The sequence below is a fragment of the Azolla caroliniana genome, unplaced genomic scaffold (genome assembly GCF_043228905.1).
Source record: "Azolla caroliniana isolate FFs.n. ecotype wild unplaced genomic scaffold, voAzoCaro1.0.p SCAF_1, whole genome shotgun sequence".
NCBI lineage: Eukaryota > Viridiplantae > Streptophyta > Polypodiopsida > Salviniales > Salviniaceae > Azolla > Azolla caroliniana.
In genome coordinates, this window is record NW_028230436.1 from 4,619,262 (window position 1) to 4,642,135 (window position 22,874).

General features: G+C 35.8%; 4 protein-coding genes and 1 long non-coding RNA gene across 5 annotated transcripts; 4 read left to right on the plus strand and 1 right to left on the minus strand.

The window, feature by feature from the left end:
• Positions 1-1,229: 1,229 nt before the first annotated feature.
• Positions 1,230-5,079, plus strand: LOC147868496 (cytochrome oxidase complex assembly protein). Its single transcript, XM_087319916.1, has 5 exons — positions 1,230-1,390; positions 1,992-2,099; positions 3,934-4,118; positions 4,447-4,565; positions 4,704-5,079. The coding sequence occupies exons 1-4, from the start codon at positions 1,350-1,352 to the stop codon at positions 4,563-4,565; spliced, it is 453 nt and encodes a 150-aa protein (XP_087176042.1). The 5' UTR covers positions 1,230-1,349; the 3' UTR covers positions 4,704-5,079.
• A 2,090-nt stretch (positions 5,080-7,169) lies between these two features.
• LOC147868497 (tRNA dimethylallyltransferase) lies at positions 7,170-9,633 on the plus strand. The gene is made up of 2 exons (XM_087319927.1): positions 7,170-7,708; positions 9,269-9,633. The coding sequence occupies exons 1-2, from the start codon at positions 7,287-7,289 to the stop codon at positions 9,372-9,374; spliced, it is 528 nt and encodes a 175-aa protein (XP_087176053.1). The 5' UTR covers positions 7,170-7,286; the 3' UTR covers positions 9,375-9,633.
• On the plus strand, positions 7,723-8,830 carry LOC147868498 (uncharacterized). The gene is made up of 2 exons (XR_015529826.1): positions 7,723-8,678; positions 8,733-8,830. It is a non-coding gene; the product is annotated as an uncharacterized LOC147868498 (long non-coding RNA).
• A 462-nt stretch (positions 9,634-10,095) lies between the features above and the next one.
• Positions 10,096-17,749, minus strand: APG3 (Peptide chain release factor 1). Its single transcript, XM_087319943.1, has 15 exons — positions 17,506-17,749; positions 17,292-17,348; positions 17,121-17,201; positions 16,917-16,974; positions 16,740-16,837; positions 15,535-15,586; positions 15,357-15,406; positions 15,149-15,214; positions 14,469-14,633; positions 13,635-13,707; positions 12,892-13,024; positions 12,128-12,185; positions 11,835-11,882; positions 11,665-11,748; positions 10,096-10,481 (listed from the first exon to the last, which is right to left on the minus strand). Exons 1-15 carry the CDS (start codon positions 17,674-17,676, stop codon positions 10,410-10,412), a joined length of 1,266 nt encoding a protein of 421 aa, XP_087176069.1. The 5' UTR covers positions 17,677-17,749; the 3' UTR covers positions 10,096-10,409.
• Positions 17,750-19,253: 1,504 nt separating this feature from the next.
• Positions 19,254-22,042, plus strand: LOC147868500 (pentatricopeptide repeat-containing protein At5g27110-like). Its single transcript, XM_087319955.1, has one exon. It carries the CDS (start codon positions 19,308-19,310, stop codon positions 21,822-21,824), a length of 2,517 nt encoding a protein of 838 aa, XP_087176081.1. The 5' UTR covers positions 19,254-19,307; the 3' UTR covers positions 21,825-22,042.
• The last annotated feature ends 832 nt before the right edge of the window (positions 22,043-22,874 follow it).

The window sequence follows — 22,874 nt, forward strand, 5'->3', positions numbered from 1 at the left end:
TTTTGTGTTCAACTTGAAAGTTGTACCCATAGCTACCTAGGTTCTTCTAGCAATGGTTACAATAAATCCTCTGAAAATTTGCACTTTCCATGTCATTGGCTAGAACTCACTAAATTCTACAATAACTTATTTTGTAGGACACTATTAGCTCATGTTAGTCTTCTTATTTTACCCCTTGTTTTCTTCTTGCTTCTTATGCTATTTTATTCTTTTGTCTTCTTGATTCTTCCATCATGTTGGTCACTATCTTAGTGTCTCAAGCACCATAAATGTAGTCATTAGCGCAATTACCCTTGCTATTATTCATCTCACTCGTCGAGCAATTATGTGCCATCATCACATTGCCATTTGGTTCATAGTCCATTGTATAGGTCGTGGGCAGGATCACTCTGTGGTCACTTACTTAGTGTTTTCGTAAAAAACTTGATGATAGGTTTTAATTAGGAAACTTGATGATGAAATTATGTTCAAGACAACACATCATAAGAATATTCTACTCTAAAAACAATTTCGGTTATGACTTCATGAGAGTAATTGTATCCCTTAATTATCCCCTTTGAAAGTATACGAATGGACCCATAGCTTTCATGTTCTACTCAATTGGTTACCTTCTATGTCAAAAAATATGAAGTCTTTGACACTTTAATAGGAGGAGAACTAGAGAGAAAAACCTTTTAAAAGGTATGTTATTGACAAACATGTTAAGTATACATTAAATTGGGGATTAAGCACATAGTCAAGTCAATTTATGAAATCAATATGCTTGAAAAATGAATGGGGGAACCATGTTTTACAAGGGGGGAAACCCAAACTTGGCTTATTCTTGTCAATGTAATGTGTCTAGAAGATATTGCCACACATAAAGAAGCTACAAATATGGGCATCTTGAGTTACAACCATGATTCTAGTGATGCAAGGCCTTTTTATGGCAAAAAGTGGAGCGACTTTGGGGGAACACGAGGTGGGATACTCCCACATGTTTACGTACACTAAGGTCACATGAACAAATTATTGTGCCGCGATTAAGGTCACGACCTAGAGCATTGACAAATTAGTGATGGACATGGGAAACCATTAGCTTGTGAGAACCCCGACAAAGAAGAAGAAGAAGAAGAAGAATTCCCCATCACCCCAAAAACTATTGCTGACAATACCCCCCCAACAAACGTAAGTGTGGATTTCTTTGGGATGGGGGGCCATTGACGGTAATTTGAGAAGAATTATTTATGTACTGATAGTGAAGAGAAAAAGGAAGTTCATGCTCTCCTTCTCTGTCACCTAAAGACGAACTAGAAGAGGATGACGAAGGGGAGCTTCTTACCCTGACGATTTCTGCAGTAAATAAAACCATGCAAAGTGAAATGATCGGGAAGCTAGCAAACGCTCTCAGGTTTTTATCCTGTGTGTCGATGTGTCTATAGATGCATTTGTAGGCGTCTTGTAATGAGAGTTTGCAGGGTTACTTTTCGGGATAAGGGTTAGATGTTAGATGTTTAGGGTTTAGGGTTTAGGGTTTAGGGTTTAGAGTTAGATGTTAGAGTTTAGGGTCATGTTAAAGGAATTAGTTCTAATTTTGGAATTTTAGGTCCAGGCTTAGGGTTATAAGAGCTAGTTCTTATCACTTGAAAAGTACAATTATGATATCTTCATGTTTAGGATGTGCATCTTTCTCACCTTCAGAATCTTTACGAATATTTCATGTAGATGAAACTGTGTTATGCTGTCAAATAATCTCCTTTAGAGATCAGTCTAGTGTGTTTCGCTGTAGGTATCATTCTCATATATATTGCATACATAATGTGGTTAAGTTCACACGTGTGAAAACTTATAAGATATGTGGTATTCTTAAGGATTTTGAATCAACAATCAACAATTTTGTATTCATGTCTTTATAATAGTATATGTTTATGTACGTATGATGATTATCTGCATGCATCTGTATGATCTGGTATAGTTTTCAGATTTCTCAATCTTTGTTTATTTGTTTTCAGGATAAAACCGAATGGGCGTAAAATAGGGGGTTTCTTCCTCCTTGCAGCTACGGCGGGCATTGCAGGCAGCGCGTTGGATGATGTTCTAGTATTTCAACAGTGCAGCAAGTAAGTAAAAAAACATGGGAAAACCAATCTGCAAAGTTTTCACAAAAAAGATCGAAACATAACCCCTTATAATAACGACAATGTCAAAATTATTGTTAATATTCAGAAATCGCAAGTCTAGTTCTGGTAAAATAAAAGAATTTCTGTAATTAATGTAGTTTATTTAATGTCAACATGGTTAACCATTTCTCGCCTTCTCTCTTATGAAAGTATCCAAAAGCACTTCCTTATTAAGATTCTTCTTCAATTCTAAATGCCATGCATTCTCCTATTTCTTGAGATTGTATCACTTCCCATTGAGACCATCACCATGGAAAGGGTTTCCAAGTATGTTCTTATGTTCAAAAAAACCTGCACATTGTTTTACTAGGATCACATAGGAGGCACGTAAAATTTAGGGTTCTAGATGGATGCAAAATATGAAATGGTTGAATTGGTAATAATACTTTGACCGCTGAGGGTGATAATAAAATCTATTTATCTATCTCTCTGGCTGTGGGCTTTGTAGTTTACACCATGGCATCAAAGTCCTAATTTTTAGAGAACCCAAGTTTGATCCTCACCATGGAACCATCCCACAGATCGTAATCAATCCCCCATGCATGTCAAAATGATACCTATCTATATATCTCATTCAATTTTGGATCTTGTGAACCATTATAGATAATCATCATCATCATCTTTAGGTGTCACATCCAAATATTGGTTATGCTAGTTCTCTATATGGATGATGTGGTTCTCTTCTCATGGGATGTCTACAGTCTTCAATGCTTTCTTCGCATTGTTGTGGATTTTTGTACACAGACTGGCCTATCAATAGATGTAGTATGGAAATATGTATCCGTCAAAATTAAGCAGCTAGACGTTTACTCGTAGCTCACTTAAAAATTTGAGGCTATTGAATCTGTGAGCTCTTTCAAACACATGAATTGATGTCTCCACCAACCATATTTGAGGTGCATGCACTTCCTAGATGGCAGACAAATGTCAAATATAATGCATCATTAATTTAAGCCCTCATTTTCATGATCTTGTAATTGAGAATGGAGCAAGCAGAGGCCTTGCTAGAGCAGACCACTTTTTACACTATGGTTCAATCAGGAGATTGAGGATAATAAGGAGCACACCACTTTGATGTGAAGATTTTACAATCGTCAGGCAAGTTTTTTGACCATCAATCACCCAATGCACAAATCTCTCCAAGTTGGACACTCCCACTCTCACTTCCAGAATATATTTATGCTCTTTAAATACAGGAGCTAGCGTAAGAAAGATATGGGTTAATTTTGCTTCCATACGACTCCAGACTTGTGAATTACAAGTTCTTGAATACCATAATTCAAGGGCTTTCTTAATCTCACAACCTAAGCCTTCATGCAGGTCAATTGACAATAAGGGAAACGCACAATCAGTCTTCGCTCTATGGATGATAGAGATTTTTTGAATAACATAAAAGGAATGGTTTCTCATGATTATAGTCACTTTACTGAATGTGCTAGGAGCATTCTAACTTGTATTTTATGAGATCATTAACAACTACTTGCGTATGCTAGAGTTGGTGAACTTATGCACAATTTTTCAGTTTATCTTATAAATAAAAGAAATCCGGTTCCTAATTGCTAGGAAATCATCTCAATGGATATGGATTGGAATTGAACTCATAGTTAATGAGATAGTTATCTACTATGATAGTAAAGTGGAATATGGCAATCGTTCTACCTCAGTAGAGGTTCTTTTACGGACCTTTTTCTTCTGTTATAGTTTTTTGGGGGTTTTCACCTTATATTGTGATTTCTCACCCAAAATAAAGAGGAACATCTTAACCATTTTGCAGAGAAGCCGTAGAGAAGGCTGCAGCAGATCAAAGAATAAAAGAAATATTGGGTCCAATCAAACGAGGCTGGTGGAATGAAGCAACTATTGGTTTCTCTCAGCAAGGCCATTCAGTATCCTGCAGCTTTCCTGTATATGGGAAAAAAGGGTCTGCAGAAATCCGGCTCAAAGCAATCAGACAAAAAGGCAAGCACTGAAAGAGCCATTTTTTGCCAAAACAAATCATGAAAGAAAGAAAAAACGAAAATGTTAAGAATGCGTTCTAGGGTTGGCTATTTGTCAGAAAAATAGGTGCAAAAACAGTTAGCATGATCTGAACTTGGAATCTAAAGATGTGCTTATGCTGTTAGATGTTGATGATATTATAATTCTTATATTGATAATACAATAGTTCTTTACGTTAATGGATGTGTAAAGATGTGCTTATGCTAATTCTTTATGTTATTGGTATATTTTCTTCTTAGCCTTTCTTGTGATATTACTAGTAATCATATTGAGACTTGTTATGTTACAGGTAATCATATTTGGACATACCTATGTAAGTCTGGCCATTGGGAACTCCTTTCCGTTGAAGCATATGTTTATCAACTTGAAAATGGATCAAGAAGTTTACAGTGCATTACCCTCACCTAGGTAAAGTATTGATTGATGTGTAGATTAATGGATCAAATTTTTTTGTTTAGAATATAGCTCGAGGGAAATTGGTTTTTAAACCTGTGACACAGGATGCCTGTATTTATGTAGTAAATGCAAACATTTTAATTTTTTAAGACATGGAACTTGGACATCATATTCTGGATGAAACGGATGAAGAGAAATGCAACACAACATTCCTGTACCAATTTATCAGTGATCAATAAGGTATTCGCTGAATGGAAGCGATGTTATCATCACTATACATGCGGCAGGGTTTTCCTAAACGATCATCTTTTTGCAGTCGTTGGTACCAGGAGCATCTTTCGATATGGATTCAGATTGTTCGCATATACTTTGGCAACTCCCAGAAGTTTTGAACCCACTAACTAAGCATATTCATGTATTCTCATGTCTACCACATACTCGTCTTATCAAGATATGCTTGGTAAAGAATAAAAACTTTTCCAATATTTAATGCTTTTATGGTATTTCATAACTTAATGGGAAATTTACCAAATACTCCTCTCCATTTTTTGATATGTTCTCTCTAAAAATTATATTGTGTACGAATTCTACGACCATTACAAAACCTAGCTATGATATATTATGTACATCAGAACCCTAAAAGAGTTACACGTTTACTTAAACCTTAAACCAATTACGATGTATAGTCAAAACTCTATTGTTCAATCTAATTTGCGACAAACTTTTAGTATTAATCATGTCTATTGTTTGATTTCTTGGTGGTCATACTTAAGTTAACTTTTCTCTCTTCAATGCTCCCCCTCCCATGAGAGTCAACCTAAGATGTTTAGGCATGCATCTGTATAGTCAAAACTCTATTGTTCAATCTAATTTGTGACAAACTTTTAGTATTAATCATGTCTATTGTTTGATTTCTTGGTGGTCAATACTTCAGTTAACTTTTCTCTCTTCAATGCTCCCCCTCCCATGAGAGTCAAGCTAAGATGTTTAGGCATGCATCTAAGGCTGGGCTCATAGTGATGGAACTATGTGCTCTAATGTAGATGTGACAGTATGTTATTGGTGGTTGCTGGATGTGCCAAGCGAGATTCGAATCTGTCCCACACCCAATTCAAAGGCTGTCTTTTCCTACATACCCTTGGACCTATTGGTTCTTCTGAGAATAATATCTTTTGTACCTTCAGAAGCTTTGATTTTGTGATCAAAGTGATATAAAGATCGTATAATGGCATATAACCTTCTATTCAAGTTCATATCAATATTCCACTTAGCTTGTTCCTATGATATCACCCAATGTTTTATTCAAGTTAGTTTAGTAGTTCGAAATCTATATTGTTGGTGTGCTGAAATTCAACAATTCAATCATGCAATAAGTAACAGAATAAAAGCTATGAGCTCGTCTCTATAAAATGATGCATGTTGTTCATCTCTCATTAACAAACTTTGCACACATGATGCAGAGAATCTATTGAAGTATACTGCAAATAAGTGAACTAGCACCAACTAACAACCTTCATTAGTAATACATTAAACCCTACACTTTCAAAACGTCACTATTTTTCTTTTAGTTTCTATCAAATGCATTTTTGCTTATTAATATGATATTGCAATGAATCCATGGCTCGTTATGGACAATATGGATGTTAAAAGCAACCAAAAAATTTTAATGATATAATTAATGGTCATGTAACCTTAGACAATCAATCGTACCTATGCCCCAAAGAACATGGTTTTTTGGCATTATCTTGTAAGATTTAAGCCGAAAACCTAAAATTGCAATGAATTGTTTTCAACAATCCAATCACAATAGCATTAATAACTTGTTTTGAAGTTTGAAATTTGCATATGATAAAACATAAAAAGACAATTCTTCCATGATGCAGCACAAACTGATGTCTTCTACCTCAATCGATATTGCAATATGAGCAACATAAAATTATATATGTTAACCTATAAGCATGTGCTATATTTATTTCACTTCTCTTTTGACCATATCCTCTCTCATTTGCAATCGTAGTACATCAACATAAGAGCTATAGCTACCTTTTTACCAACCATGTACTTGAAATAATACCTCCTTAATATAAAATATTAGATAACCTTCTTCTGTGAACCCCCCCTTCTTTCCTGTTTGGACATATGGAATATATATTAGATGCCCTAAACTTTCTAAACTTCTCTGAAATATGAGTTTGAACTTTGTTCACATTTTAAAAGTCCAATAAACCCGTAGAGACTTTTCCTATTTGGCTTGACACCATTGTTACCGAAACATATATTGGGGTCGTTCTTGAAAACCTCTTTGCAACAAATGATGCCTAATCTCCTTTCCACCGACTATTCACATTAGTCACACACGCCCGTATGCCCATGGGTAGTCATTTAACCTCACTCCAACTAAGGATGCATTCATCTCGTGCTTCTACAACCTCCTCATACATGAATTTCATACAATCTCATACCTTACAATGTTAGTTGTCGAAACCCTAGCTCCAAGAATGGGTACATTTACACCAAGGATTGTCGATTTCTTGCTACAAGCCTTTCACATTAGGAAAGGTTCAAGAAGCACCCAAATGATGATCTCTTGCTACCATGGGCTTTTTTCATTTTAACCACGAGAGAGAGAGAGAGAGAGAGAGAGAGAGAGAGAGAGAGAGAGAGAGAGAGAGAGAGAGAGAGCCCTGTTTGTGGCTTTTGCACTCTGTGGATAGACTGACGTAGAAAGAAGCCATGTTTTGTTGCACTTCATCATCTCCGCCATTGTCTTCTTCTTTCGTGTCTCCTAGGCAATGCCTGCTTCATCCCTTGACAGCCTATGAACAGAGAACTCTGCCATCCACTAGCTATGGCCATGATATTGCCTTTGATCTGAATGTCTCAAGAAGAGACAATCTAAGCATCAGAGCAAGAAGCAGGCGCGTAATCACACCCATCTATGCAAATAGCTTAGGACCCACTTGTGAAGAAGATGAATGGATCCAGAAGCTTCCCGAGAAGAAGAAACCTCTCTACTCTCACAGCTTGCCCTGCATTGAGGCATGGCTAAAAACCCTTGGTTTCATTCAGACCAAAGAGGATCGTGCCACCTGGACAATCGAACGGTCAGATTGGCACGCCCGCCTCTCACTTGACGTCACCGATTTGTTCATCAGGTTAGTATGTCAAATCTCTAGATAAATTTACTTTTAATCAGTTCGGGTTTGGTTTTAGTTGGTTCGTTTCTCTAAGATATGATTTTGGCTACTTATTTTGTACTAAATTCTCAGCTATTTGTCATGTATTTATAATTTATGTTACACTATTTCTATATATGTATGATTACTGTTCTGATGCATATATGGTTTAATGTTACGTCATTGCCTATGTATGTGTGATGTCACTGTATGTATGCTTGATGAATGTGATTTGAGAATGTGCCTAGCCCTTCAACATTTTTTCTATTGGTTTGGATTCAGTTTTCATTGATTTGTTATGATAATATGGCATGCTATTGGTTATTATATGTGGTTAAATTCTACGAATGAGATTACATGCTATGCAATTCCCTATGTATGTATGATTAAGTGCAACTCTGAAAATTTTCATACATGAAAGATCTGTAAATCAAAGGAAGAGATATAAAGATATTGAAGACACATCAATAAAGAGAGAAATCAAGTAAGGCTATGCATGAGTGGAGTTGGAAGAGACTGGTGTCTGCAGCTTTGGTCAATGCAAGCAAGTGATGGAAAAATGATAGAGGCTGCATTGGAGTCATTTATCAGCATGTAGTCCTAGAAATGGTTAGATGATCTGTATAGAATGCAAGGTTGGAAAAGTGGATACATTATGTTTTACCTCTTCGATAAAATGCAAGGTTAGGAAGTGATACATCAAGCTTTACCTCTGCATATCTGACATTCATCAAGTGCACTACCCCATGCCAATTTGACCGTGCTGCCAAAACAGTGCTGGAAATCCAAGTGTGATTGCACAAACATGAATGTATAAAGCCTCTGATGTGAGGCACGTCATGGAAAGTACTGTGCCAAGTCAATGCCTTTCTTCCTCCAACAATCTCAAATGTTGTAAACATCTATCAAAATTCCATTCCTCCAACAATAGGAACAGGCTGTCTTAGGTGTATGGGGCTGGTGTTGGGTAATGGTTCCGAATCATGTCAAGGTGATTTTAAAGGGGTATGAGTTTGAAGGTGTACTCTCAAGGTTCACATATTTATGTTGAAAACATTACATAATTAAAATAGCTGAATGAACAATATCTTTTTGACCCTCCACACCACAGTATCCTTCTTCTCTTTTAGGCTGTTGTTTTAAAACATATTTCAGGCTGCTGTTTTCTTCTCTTTTTAGACAATTCCCTGTATAGCAGCACTTGAAATCAAATCTCTTGGGTATTCATTCTCTCTTCTTTGTTAGAACTTATCCCAAGAAAAGAAGTTTCCTATCTGTGCACTCCTGTACATACTTATAGTTCTACTTCCCTAGCTTCATGTACATACCAAAGAAAAGAGTTTCCTTGTCCAGCACTCTTGTACGTACTTGTCACACTACTTCCCTGGAGGTATGTACAATTTACTATTATTAATTACGAAACTTGTGCATACCAAACGACACATATATTAATCAATTGAGCGATAGATAGAGATTATTTGTGCTAGCAATTTTTACTGCTCACAACTTGTTTTTTGTAACATTATATTATTTTTCCAGGTACTTGAAAAGTGGGCCTGGTAATCTCGATAGGGATGTGGAACGGAAATTCAGTTATGCTCTTAGTCGGGAAGATCTAGAGAATGCTATTCTAGGTGGACCTTGACCCTGAAATGTATGACAAAAACATGTGCTTGGATACCAAGGTCAAGACTTGCAAGGAAATTTGTGTTCCATCAATTCTAAATATAATCACAATACCACATGTCTAGAGTGAATAGACTTCAAGTTTTTCTCACATCTTCTCTATCCCCATAGGTTGTTTGTGGGCATTAAAACTTGTATTTGGATGGAAGCTAACATGTACTTCATTCAATTTATTGTACAGAATATTATCTTATAATGTATCGAAACTATTTATTTTATTATAGGAAAGGTTATCTCGCTCTCTCCTTAAGGAATGCCTTCAATATAAACCAGTCATTTATCGAAACTTGTGATAAAATGAGTTGGTGTAATGTTGTGATGTTATGTTTGTGTATATGGAATATTGTATTTATGAGTACCAAAAGTTGTATGTACCTTTGACCATGCCCATACAAATTCTGAAGGGTTTATACATCTTAACAGGGTTTCTGAGATCTATAATTGCTTTTGTACTCTATAATTGCACAAACTGAAATCTAGGTTTTAAATGATTTTGTATTCGCCGCATTTTCTTGTGTTGTGAGATACATGTAGATGTTAAAATTTTCAGGTGTGGTCACAATCTTGACTCCACAAAGACTTCTATTTGCACACAGATCCATGAATGGTATTTCTTCAGATCAACTACTATATTGAAACAGTCCTCACGTCATATTGTTCACAATAAGCATGGCAATATATGAAGGAAATATAGATTCAACCTCCAAAATGAATTAATAATTCATCCTCTTACAAATATACATCAGGAACCAAATGACTGGTTGCCCCAAAAAATATTATTACCCTAACAAGGAACTGTTACACATCTATAATTGAAAACCTTAACATGCACTACACATTGGCTCTAAATCATGTGCTATGATGTGCGCAATGATTGATGAACATATCCTGGTACATCAAATCAAAGGTCGTGTAATAACCATCATATACCTGTTACACCCAATCAAATCCTCCAGAGATCTAATTGAAAATTTTGTAGGATTAGCGCGTCATTTTAGACTGTAGACATGCTTGCAGATGCTGCAAGTTCATCTAACAATTCTTTCTGCTCCAGAGAAGCACAGGCCTGCAACATAGACATAGTGTCATGGTTTTTTTTTATTTGTAAATTGTTGCAAAGAAACAGGGCTTATATTACATTACAAGTTTCCATCAGAATTTTGTGGCCTGATTCTATGGTATCATGTTTCTGTGTATTGTATGATTATATTGTAAGAAATACTGGATGTATATGTCTCATAATGTCATCATGGTTTGTTTGCTTTCTTTGGTTGTTGCAAAAGAGATGGTTTGTTCGTCTTCTTTTCTTATTGCAAAAGATAGTTTGTGAGATCAATCCATCAGGACAACAGTGTGATCTATTCGATGTTTCTATGTTGTTATGGTATGGTTGTAAAAGATGCACAGGAAAAATGCCATAAAACTGTTGTCATGTTTTGTTTTTCTTTCTTTTTATTGCAAAGGACAGGGCTTATTGAACCTGTATAAACAAAAGTCATCAGAAATCCAAGGTAGCCTAATTCTACTCTCTGTGTGTGTGTGTGGTGTGATTGAACATGTATCTATTCTAGTCAACAAACAAATATCGTGAGCTACTGGTCACTTTTCGTTGTAAATAGCAATGGGCACGGTTTTGGCTCAAACCAAACCGAACCATTAAGCCATGGTTTAACAGTTTATTGGTTCCAAAAATATATAATGGTTTGGTTCTAAAACTCGGATTTATAGGTTTATAGGTTTAAATTGTTTGCTTTAAATGTTTATAGTTGGTTAACATTTTTTTGTACCTTAAAAGTTTATTAATTTAATGGTTTTTTATCGGTTTAATTAATTTAACTTGAATGTTTATTTTATTTAATGGTTCAATTAAAGTTTTTTAATTGATTTAATATATTTAACTTAAATGCTTATTTAATTTAATGTATTTTTGTTTATTTAGATATTTAATTAGTTTGACTTAAATGGTTAGGTTTAAATTTTTTATTAAATGGTTCGGTTGGTTTCAACTTGTCCCTAAACGGTTTAGGTTTAAATGGTTTGCTTTGCTTTTTCTTAAATGGTTTGGTTTAAATACTTGAGAGTTCATAAACTGTTTGGTTTGGTTTTTGTTTTATATAAACGGTTCGGTTTCAGTTTGGTTTGATTTGTTTGCCTGGAAACCGAACCGAACCGTGCTCATCGCTAGTTGTAAATAGGGTCTGGTAAAATCACATTCCAAGAAAGATTCTATTATATGTGTATCAACTCACCTGAACTGCTCCATCCATGTCACCATTCAGAAAGGAACCAAGATCAAAATTTTGTTTTGTGCGATGATCTGATACCCGATTATCCTACAATCCCCATTCCAAAATTGTCTCATAAATGTTTTGACATGATGAATTTAAAATACAACATGATCCACTGATCAGGGCCTTACTTTATAATTATAAGTTCGTATTTTCTCTGATCTTGCACCTGTCCCTACCTGGCACATGTCATCAACACATCAAATTAGAAAGAAGACATAAAAAACGAACTCATAAGTATTTGTAACTTGAGCATTAGCAATGTTATCGCTTATAATCGAAACAGCCCCCAAAACTTCTTGTTCAAAAAAAACCATATTCCCACTCCAAAATATATGAGATTGTATCAGCTTTACTATATTAAAGATATAAATTACAGTTCTTTTAAATTAGTTGTAGCACCAAGGTCTGAAAAAAAATGCACCTGCGATTTCCTCATTGAGCTTATTGATTCTTGTTGCTCTCTCATTTTTATTTCAAAGCTGAAAAACAAAGAAACTACACCATAAGCTTTTCACAAGGATGAGTAGGAAACTAAATGTCTATGAATTAAATCAATTTGCTACTCAGTAACAATATATCAAATAGCATTGAGCTTTCTATCTTTTGTGACTTTTCAACCATTATGAACAAGTGAGTTTATTTTTGAGGAATGTATTTATGACAAACATGTATCTTGAACTCTTACACACAAAATCATCTATTGCAACATACAGTTGACAAATAAAAAACCCTGAAATAAGGCTCATAAGCCAAAAAATGTAGGTTCACCAAAAAATGTAGCACCTTAAAGGCATTGCCATGACTATTGGCACTTCACCAGCATTTATACACGTATGCAATAACCCAACTTCTTATGAAATAGATAAATAATATATTAGCATCTGAAAGAACATAAAATGGCACTTGCCAGCTACAAAATATAAATTTGACTTCATGCAGAAACAAAGTTTACACAGGAGGTAAGGCAAAAATTATAATAAATAATTTATGCAATATTGATGTTAAAGGAAACTTCACTGACACTCAAAGCATTAAAAAGTTTCTAAATTCAAACATTGATTATAGAAATACTTGCATTGAATAAGACTTTTCTATACACAAGAACTTGGAACATTATATCGCCAGCCAGCAGCTGAATTCATAAATAGTACATCAGTAACTCACAACCAAGGAAGGAAACCCTACAGTTTTGCTCGGAGAAGCTGAAAAGCTCTTGTTTTGTTCTTCAATTGACTACGTTCTTCCGTACAAAAAATCCTAATGCCGCTGGGCTTATGGAAAAGATCAACTGCAGTTTCAACCTTGTTCACATTCTGACCTGTCAAGAATTTTTTACATCAACACAGCTCATAATAATTTGATTTGATGTCATAATGTTTTCTCACACAGAAGTAAGAGATGTGTCAGATGATATATATACTCAGTTAGTCAAACACTAAATAAACACATTATAATTTACAATTCCCCATTCAGCTCATCAAATGATGCCCTACTTAAAACCATAATCCAGGTCAATCTACCATAGCAAGTGCACTATTGTGTTTCATTATATATGGCAATGCATATGAATATATGGCTGATTTAAGAAGTTCATATCCTACCTCAAAACGAAACTAGCATTTTACCATATAAGAATACAATATATATGCTTGTGCATAGACATATGCATTCCTATACTATAACAAACTCCATTCGTTTAAATATGAATACAGAACCACATGCTCTCAAAATAAAGGTGATAAAGTTTAACAAAAACTTTTACCAAACATGACTATAGTGCTCTAACAGCCATCAAAACTCCGATAATAGAAGTAAGCTTCAATTAATGATTTATTAGAATTTCATCAATGAACAGAAATGAGGAGCACATGCATAACGATCAAACCAAACATGGAGCTCCTTTACAACAAGAAGATATGAAACCATACCTCCAGCACCTCCAGATCTTGCTGTTGAGAGTTCTATGTCCTTAGGATCAATGACTACCTCAACTTCATCTACCTATTAAAGATTGATGCAGAATGTCAGCTTGAATTTACATTTCACAAAGATTTGTAACATGGTAACATAAAACTATTTTCCCAAATGTTATAAGGCTTCTTCAATTGCATAAAGTACTTGCTTGATAGAGTTTATGATATGCCGTGTGAAATTGTGTTCAATCATTTTACAGTACAACACATCAGCATGGATTTATATTTCAAGAGTTCCCCATCCCATAATCAAAACGTACTATTTTCCAAAATCCAATGAAGTTTCTTGACTTTGAAAAACTAAGGCTTGATTGAGTTTGCAACACACAATATATATTACGAGTTACATAATTATATTGAAGTATCTTATTGAGATTATTTATCTTTGACAGTCGGATATTATTCTTTTATTCAATGCTTATGTTTTCCAAAATCCTATAAAGTTCTTTACTTTGCAAAAACTAATGGCTTGATTGAGTTTGCAGTATGCAATATATGTTTTGAGTTACGAATATCCATTGAGATATCTTATTGAGATTATTTATCTTTGACAGCAGGATATTGTTCTTTTTTGGATTTGTGGTAATGAAAGAGAAGACGAGCATTCCGGAACAATATAAAACTGAATTTCTGAATCATTTGGTTGGAGAAGACTTTTGCTACACAATTGAATGTTTTCCTTTCAAAGTGGAAGAGGTTTTGGAAAGTCACCGTATGCATTTTTAAGAATTATTGCTTGGTTCACCAATTATATTAGTGAAACATGAGTAGGCAGAGAAACTTCAATACCTCAGGCATAATAGCTACAGTTGCAGTAGATGTATGGACACGTCCTTGTGTTTCTGTTGCTGGTACTCGCTGAACTCGATGAACCCCTGCTTCATACTTTAGTTTACTATATACACGTTCACCAGTGATCTCCATGACATACTCTTTGTATCCCCCCTTCTCTGCCTTCATCATCAACATTGCTCCATTAATTCTTAGAACCATCAAATTTCTTACAGACATATAATAACTAGGTTACCATTTCCCTTTTTCTTGATCCTATTAATATTACAAAGTGGTTAGGTATTTCAATGTCATTGAGTCCATGGTCGTTGATATCTGATACTTTTGAAACTCAAGACAATATATACTGGTGATTTTTCCCTTCATTCATCACATCGTAAATTCGTAACATAGACAATCACTACCCTTAATTCTTTCGTGCAGCACCAAACCTTTGGTTTTAGGGAGAAAGTTAATAGGCATTGACTCTAGTGTAATAGTTTGTTTATCTTCCTTCAATCCATGGATTTTCATTGAAGTGGATTCATGTTTTATGTGTATTTCGATTAATGTTATTCCTACTTTGTTCATCTACACACTCCCTAAAAAATAGTGCATGCAGTATAAAGAACCATTTTTTAAACAACCAAAGATTCTTATCAAGGGACATAAACTAAACTCCTGCACAGATAACTGACCTCTGCTGCTGATAAACCAGAACATTTCCAAGAGTTCCGTTCTGCATACTTCTGATACATCTTTACCTGCATCCAAACATTATATAAATACTTTCAGACGTATGAGTATAGAAATGTACCAGTCTTCCAAAGATTTGATGTACATTGAAACATTTTCCTAAGCTATGGAATTCTTAAACAGCATTAAAAGAAATGTGATTGTGCGTACAATATCTCCAGCCCAAATCCCAGCTTCATCACCACCAGTTCCAGCTCTTACTGTATCAGAAATACCACATATACAATTGTGTTACTGAAGTCTGATGCAATGTATATTCTACAAATTTTACACAACTTAAAGAAGAGAATCATTGGTGTTTATTCAAGGAAAAAGCTGGGATTAACACCTTCCAACATAATATTTCGGGAATCTAAAGGATCGCTGGGCAGCAGCATAACCTGAAAAGCAGAGACTTTACCATCTTTTGGCAGTGATCAGAAAATTTGGTATTTATAGTGTTGTATGATACAATACAGTACAGTGCACGTAGCAAAAAAAGAAATGAAGTCACATATCATCGGCTAAAAGGCCAAAACCATCTGTAAGGCCAATGCAACCTCCATAATCTGATTATTGATATGATATTGATGTCAGTTTGACAGATAAAGAAATAAAAACTAGTAAAAATCCTAGAGCTAGAGGAAAATATTTGAGTACAAATTATAAGCATAGTGGTTCAAGTTAGAATGCTGAAGGAGATGGGTGTGTTACTGTTCTTTGAGGCCAAATGTGACCTATGGAACCAGAAGAAACATTTTCATGTGAGGAAGTGATTAGTGATTGTTGATGCTCAAGAATTTTACTGGTGAGTGATGTGATTGAGGATCACAGGAAGCCGTGTCAAGATATTGTATCGCTAAAAATGTAGGGATGGAAAACTTTAATGTGATTGAAGTAGAGTGCAAGATTCAGATTTTTGGACTTGCACGAGTCACGATATACATTGTCAATCAGACCCTTGCTAGTACTCTAGGCTGCATGCAGGAGACCTCCAGAAAGTGACAACTTTTAAGAAATGTATAGTGCTTCCCAGTTTTAAAAACACAGAAACACTAATCGTAAAACAAGCTAGTTCTAATTTTGATCTGAAGACAGAATCAGTAAGGTCTGCTTTTCCATAATCAAAGATTCTTGAAATAAGTACTATAAATTCATTGAATTTAGTTCTGTGAAAGAAATTTCATCCACACTCTGAATAATGAGATTTTCTGGATCCATTCAAGGTGGATTAACTTTCAATTAAATAAACTGACTATGTGGTCAATACAATCTGGAGGGTTGTAATATGGACATAGAGCTAGGTTATCAGGATCATCGGTTACGGAGAGAACCAACTACCCTCTATGACCTCTCTTTCTCTACCTTCTTGGTCTCACCTCCAGATAGTTGACCTTTCCCTTCCATTCAATAAACTATTTTGCTAATATATTGTTAATTGCACAGACCAAAAGTTCTTCAATCTTGACATCATCATTAAAATTGATACCTGTAATATTTCAAACATTAACATTATGCATTGATCAACGGTGGCATTGCACTATCATAAAATACCATCAGTTGTTGTTCTAGTTCTGCTAATCTTTTCTGGTGCAATATCACCTCCTCTGCTGCCAACTCAGCTAGCTCCTTATCACCGCAATCCTTCAACTCTAACCAGCAGCATAAGTGTAAAGAAAGCAATGAACTATTCCTCCCAAAGCACAGAGTTTTGATTTCATATGAGTATACCTTTGCTTTCTTGCAATTGGATTTGGGTATCCTTAAATTCTCGATAAGTTGCAACAACCTAAATCCGAGAGATTAGTCAATAGGCAGTATTTGATTTGCCCAAGTAGAGAGAAATGCATACTGAAAAACCTAGCCCTCTTTTTTCTAAGAAGAAAATGCTGCATACCTATAAAGTATAGACAAGACACTGTAGAAAACACTAACCTGCTCAAGCTCAGAGACCGACTTTGCTAGCCTTTGATATTCAGTATGATTTCCAGCTACTTCAGGATCAGCAAGCCTTGTCTGGGTTATATAGAAATTAACATTGAAGATTTGCCTATCCAAGCATCATGGTAACGATAACAAATATAAAGGGGCAAAACTTTAGCTCACCGACAATTCATTGTATGTTCGCTCCGCGGAGTCTAGTTTTGTTATAAGGAAGGGTTCCTTCAATAAACAAGAAAACAATACACGTAAATCACAACATATAGAATTACTTTGCAAAGTGGACAACAAATCACCCGAAACATAAAACTCTACCTACACACCCATACAAGTTTTCAAGCATAGACTTTGCAGGGTAAAGGGCAAGAAGAGAACATACTGCCATGCATGTGAAGGTCCCCCTCCTTCTGTTGCTGCAGAATCCATAGCCGAGACTTCTTAGCGGACGTCTGCTGAGACTGAGCCCCCATGGTGAAGAGAAAGAAGAAGATAGAGAGCGTGTTGAAGGTAAGGATTGGAAACAGAGTATGCTGCCTAACGCCCAAGCCATTGAATGTATGAGGAAGCTTATCTATGGGAGCATGCTTAGCACTTACACACGCACACATTTCTGTTGGAACTTGGCTTGGTCATTGATTGATGGCTTCAAAGTCTCTGGCTCGGGCTCGCGCTCATCTTAATAATTCCCATGTTCTTCGCTCGGTCGCAATTATCATTTCATTATCCCTCCTACTTTATCAGATCGGTTTCTTAGATGATTTTTTGTGTTCCATGACGTAATGTAAGTGCTCAGGATGCGTTTGATTTCTTGCTCGGATTCGGCTCCCCGCCCAATGTAATGAGTTTACCTCTTTAAAAACAATCACGAGTCGTGTTGATCACCTCAAATTCGCTGCTACTCGGGGCATTTCCCTCGTGTTGATTGTCGTTCTTGTTTCCCCTAATCAACCTCAGATCTATTGCCAAGCTTATTTCATCGAAAAAAGGTAAGCCTGCTTCGAGGTGAAGCATAAAGCATAGGAAACATTGGGAGTCATTTACAAAAAAGACGTGATGATAAAAAAGACACATGCATTTAGTCAATTTGTTAAAAGCGAGATTAGGATTACTTTGGTCGAAAAGTGTGAAATACAATCGAGTTATTCTTTGTGTCTTTGAATGCATGTACGTGTTTGTTATTTTTTAGAAAAATATCCCAAATGAACTCTGGAAATAGAGAGGAAGGCAATTCATTGACCATATATATAATTACTAAAAAGAGCACATATATTTATTTAAAGAGAAAGGAAATTGGGCATGGTAGAACATAGAGGGCATTTGGAGTGCTAATGAGACCAAACATTCAAAAATTCACATATGGAGTTCAAAACACGATCAGTGTGTTTCACGTCATGCAGAATAAAATGCTTGATTAACAAAAGAAAGAGTGATAGTAGTGAAAGCAACGACGGATGCTAAACAACATGGGAGGGGCATTTGGGGAATTTAAGAAACCTTGAGGGGCATTCATTCGACCATATTGCTAAAGAGAGTTTCATTTCTATGTGCACTGCCCCTCTATATTTGGGGGAAATAAAGAAACCCAATCGAGGGGCATGTAGCCGATGTTGTTTAGAGGGAGTTTATTCTGTACATGCACTACCATGAATGTTCATTGTATACCAATGCAAACTCAAAGTCGAGACTTGAGGGAGAAAAACGATTTATTGTTCATTTCCTTAATGGCAATTTTTTTTATTGGGGCTATTGTTGGATAGTAAGAACATGATAAGGATCCAAAACGCCTTTTGAAGATGCTATCGAGATTGCAATTCGATACATGTATGTATGAGTAAGTCAAAGAAGGATCACAAGCAATAGACATGGATCAATTGAACTAAATAAAGCCCATACCTATATCATTCAATCGAGTCAATGCGAATAAAACCCACCAATGGCGATGATCATCTTCTTTAAGCCCATACATATACATACACATATGAATCTATGATATATCATTCAATTTTCAATGAATTCAATGAGAAAATGTGGAAACCACCGAAGGTGATGTTCATCGTAGTCCTCCACAAGAAAAATAGAAGAAAAATGATATACAAAATAGAAAACGTTTTGACATTTGACACTTGATTTGTAAAAAACTCGCTTCTTCTTCTTCTTCTTCTTCTTCTTCTTCTTCTTTCTATGAAACCCTGTGCCACGGTTTGCAAAACCTCGCATTTCTCAGCCACGAATCATCATCATCATCATCTTCAAGTTTTTTTACAAGATTGTAAGCAAATAAAAGGCCTAAAAGAAGGAAGAGAACTCCATCTAAGAGCAATTTTCCATGGATTCAGTCATGTTTCTCTATTGGGAGATCATCTTGTCCGCATGTTTGCGTCATGTGGCTCCTTATATGAAGCCTCGTTGTCATTCCATCAAGTTGAAGAAACCTCTATATATACATGGCATGCCTTCGTATCTGCCCATGTCTTGCTTAATGAAGATCACATGGCTTTACATATCTATCAGGAGATGTTGCTTCATCATTATCATCGAGAAGGAGGAGGAGGAGGAGGAGGAGGAGAAGTTTCTCCTGGTAGAGTTACTTTTCTTTGCATACTGAAAGCGTGTGGTAATGTTTTGGATGCATTTCAAGGCATGTTGGTTCATCATCAAATAATATACAGTGGGTTTGAATCTGATAAAGCAATCGAAAGCTGCCTTATCGATATGTACATGAAATGTCAGAATGTGGACAATGCCTATAATGTACTTACCAGTGCTGAAACGCCGAATGTGGCATCATATAATGCGTTTATGGGTGGTTGTATAGAAAATCGACTGTTTTTTCTGGCCATCCAATGCTTCTGGAAAATGCCCACTAAGCCGAATATCATCACATATTGTTCTATTTTGAAAGCATGTAATGAGATTCAAGATTTATGCCAAGGGAGATGTGTACACAGTAACATTGTAGATAATGGGTTTGACACAGATTCTAATTTTGCTGGATCACTTGTTCGAATGTATTCAAATTTTGGGAGGATAGAGGAAGCAATCCATGTATTCCAGCATGCATCCGAGAGGAAAATATGCTTGTGGAATGCATTGATGACTGCATATGTGCATAATGATGCTGGAATGTTTGCAATTTCACTATACAAACAAATGCAGAGTGAGTGCATACGGCCTGATAATGTCACGTTCTCAAGCATAACCAAAGCTTGTGGCATGGCTAACCAATTGCATATAGGAATGTCTATACATGACCAGATTGTCAAATCAAGACTAGAACAAGATTCAGGAGTGGCCAACATGCTTATATATATGTATATGAGATGTGGTATTCTTGATGAAGCTATGAAAGTATTTGATGGACTATCGGATAGAGATGCTGTATCATGGGGTGCCATAATCTCAGGGTACATTCAACATGGATGTGGCGCACTTGCTTTGGAAATGTTTGAGAGAATGATACAAGGGAATGGTTTGCACCCGGACAAATCCTTGATTTTATCAGTGTTGAAAACTTGTGGCATGACAGGAGATTTGGGAAAAGCAAAGTTATTGCATAAGTATATTATTCAAAAAAACTTCGAAATCGATCTCATGATTGGAAGTGCCCTTATGGACATGTATGCCAAGTGTGGAACTCTTGAAAATGTTTGTATGGTTTTTGCTGAAATGAAGGAGCCTGATGTCGTGCTTTATAACTCATTAATTGCAGCATATATCCAAGAGGGTGATCACTGTTCCGTCATTGAGGGTCTGGCGAATATGTATCTTGCGGGAATCAAACCCGACAAGACTACATTCTCATGTGTACTGAAAGGTTGTGGGAATAGTGGAGCTATAGAACAAGGCAAATTGCTGCACCATAACCTAGCTTGGAGCCACATATCATCTGATACCATTCTCGGAAACACTCTTATTGACATGTATGCAAAGTGTGGGGCACTGGAAGATGCAAGGAATATTCTAGATTCTTTGCCTGACCAAAATGTGGGATCTTGGGGAGCTATGATTGCAGGATATGCACAATATGGAAAACATATCCTTGCAAAACAATGCTTTATTGACATGCAAAGTTGTCGAGATATAGAACCTGATGATAAGATGCTCACTAGTATACTGTCCTCTTGTGCCCACGCTAACCAGATAGAAGAAGGTCTTGGATATTTTGAGTGCATGGAGACTAGATATGGTTTCAAACCGAGAAATGAGCATTACAATTGCATGATTGATCTCTTTGCTAGTGGCGGGCGGTTGAAAGAGGCTGGAAAACTTCTCGAAGAGATGCCATTTGAGCCAGATATAACTGGGTGGATGTCTTTGCTAGCCGCATGTCGAAGGTATGGGAATATTTCACATGGAAGATGGTGCTTCGATCAGATATTTCGTCGAGATTCCTCTGTCTCGGCTGCATATATCATAATGTCAAATATATTTTCTGATGCCAACCTCTTGGATGATTTCAAGAAGATAGAAGAACTTAGGAACAAAGAAGGGACATTGAAGAAGCCTGGAAAGGCGTGGATTGAGGTCAACAATAAAATGTTTGGGTTTGTAGTTGGAGATAAATGTCATCATGACCAAGTTTATATGAGTGAAAAAATTAAAAGGCTCAAAGGGCTCAGTATGAAATATCAAGGATACTTGCCACATCTGGATTTATTCTTTGAGCATGCTATTCAAACAGCAGGTATTGAAACGTAAAGTTCTTCCAAGGTGAGCAATAACTATAGTCACATTTGGCCATATCGATCTTCTATGTGTTCTCCAAGACCTGTTGAAAGCATCCTATTTGATAAATGATCCCCTATGTACCATATTGTCATGGTGTAAATTGTGTTTGATTCAATTGAAATTTGTCCTCGGTTCCATGTTTTGGATGACGTTAATTATGTTTTATGGAATTGGGGCCTTGCAATGGAGATTCCAAATTATTAGAGAGATTGTTCAATCTCTATATGATCATTCATGTATAGAAAACATGAGATGAATATTCAAAGGAGTTACAAATATTTGCTTTTATTATAAAAGGTGACATGGCAATATGAAAGCATCAAAATACCTATAGATATACATTGTGATCCTACAATGAGTTGCATGATAGTAAATGGTGTTTATATGAAGGGAGTATAAAACATTCTAGCAAAATTTACTAATATACTCTATGATTAGGATCACCATTCCTTTTTTATTGAGTTAATTAATACAAAATAACATAATAAATGCCCCATAATTATGGTGGTACCAAATTAGCATAAAGAAGGTTGCCATAAGATTTAAAATTTATGTCAATGTGGAGTCTAATGTATAAAAGACCATATGATTCACCTCTCTACTCCATTTGATTGACCTATATATAATATAATCTTGGGTTTTATGTTGTTCAAAAAGTCAAGATACAATTCAAAGGTAGTGGCAAAAGTGTTGCATTATTCCCAATAAACAATGACAAGTATTGGAGTGGCAAGAAACACTATCAAAAGCTTTTTAGAGTTATACAGATTGGTCAATTTGTTTAACCCACACATGATATATTGTGGACCTTTTCTCCCTTTATGTAATTTTAGGTTTCCAAGTTGCAAAATCTTACAAAGTGCATAACTTAAAGCATAAACCTTAGAAGGTGCTTCGCCACTTTCCCAAATGTTGCATGTGGTCTTCTCTTCTCTAACTACTCTTCTAAATTACTTGAACTAAAAGTTTAGATCATTGCAAACTCATTTATCTTCTATAACACCACAAAAATTTGAAAGA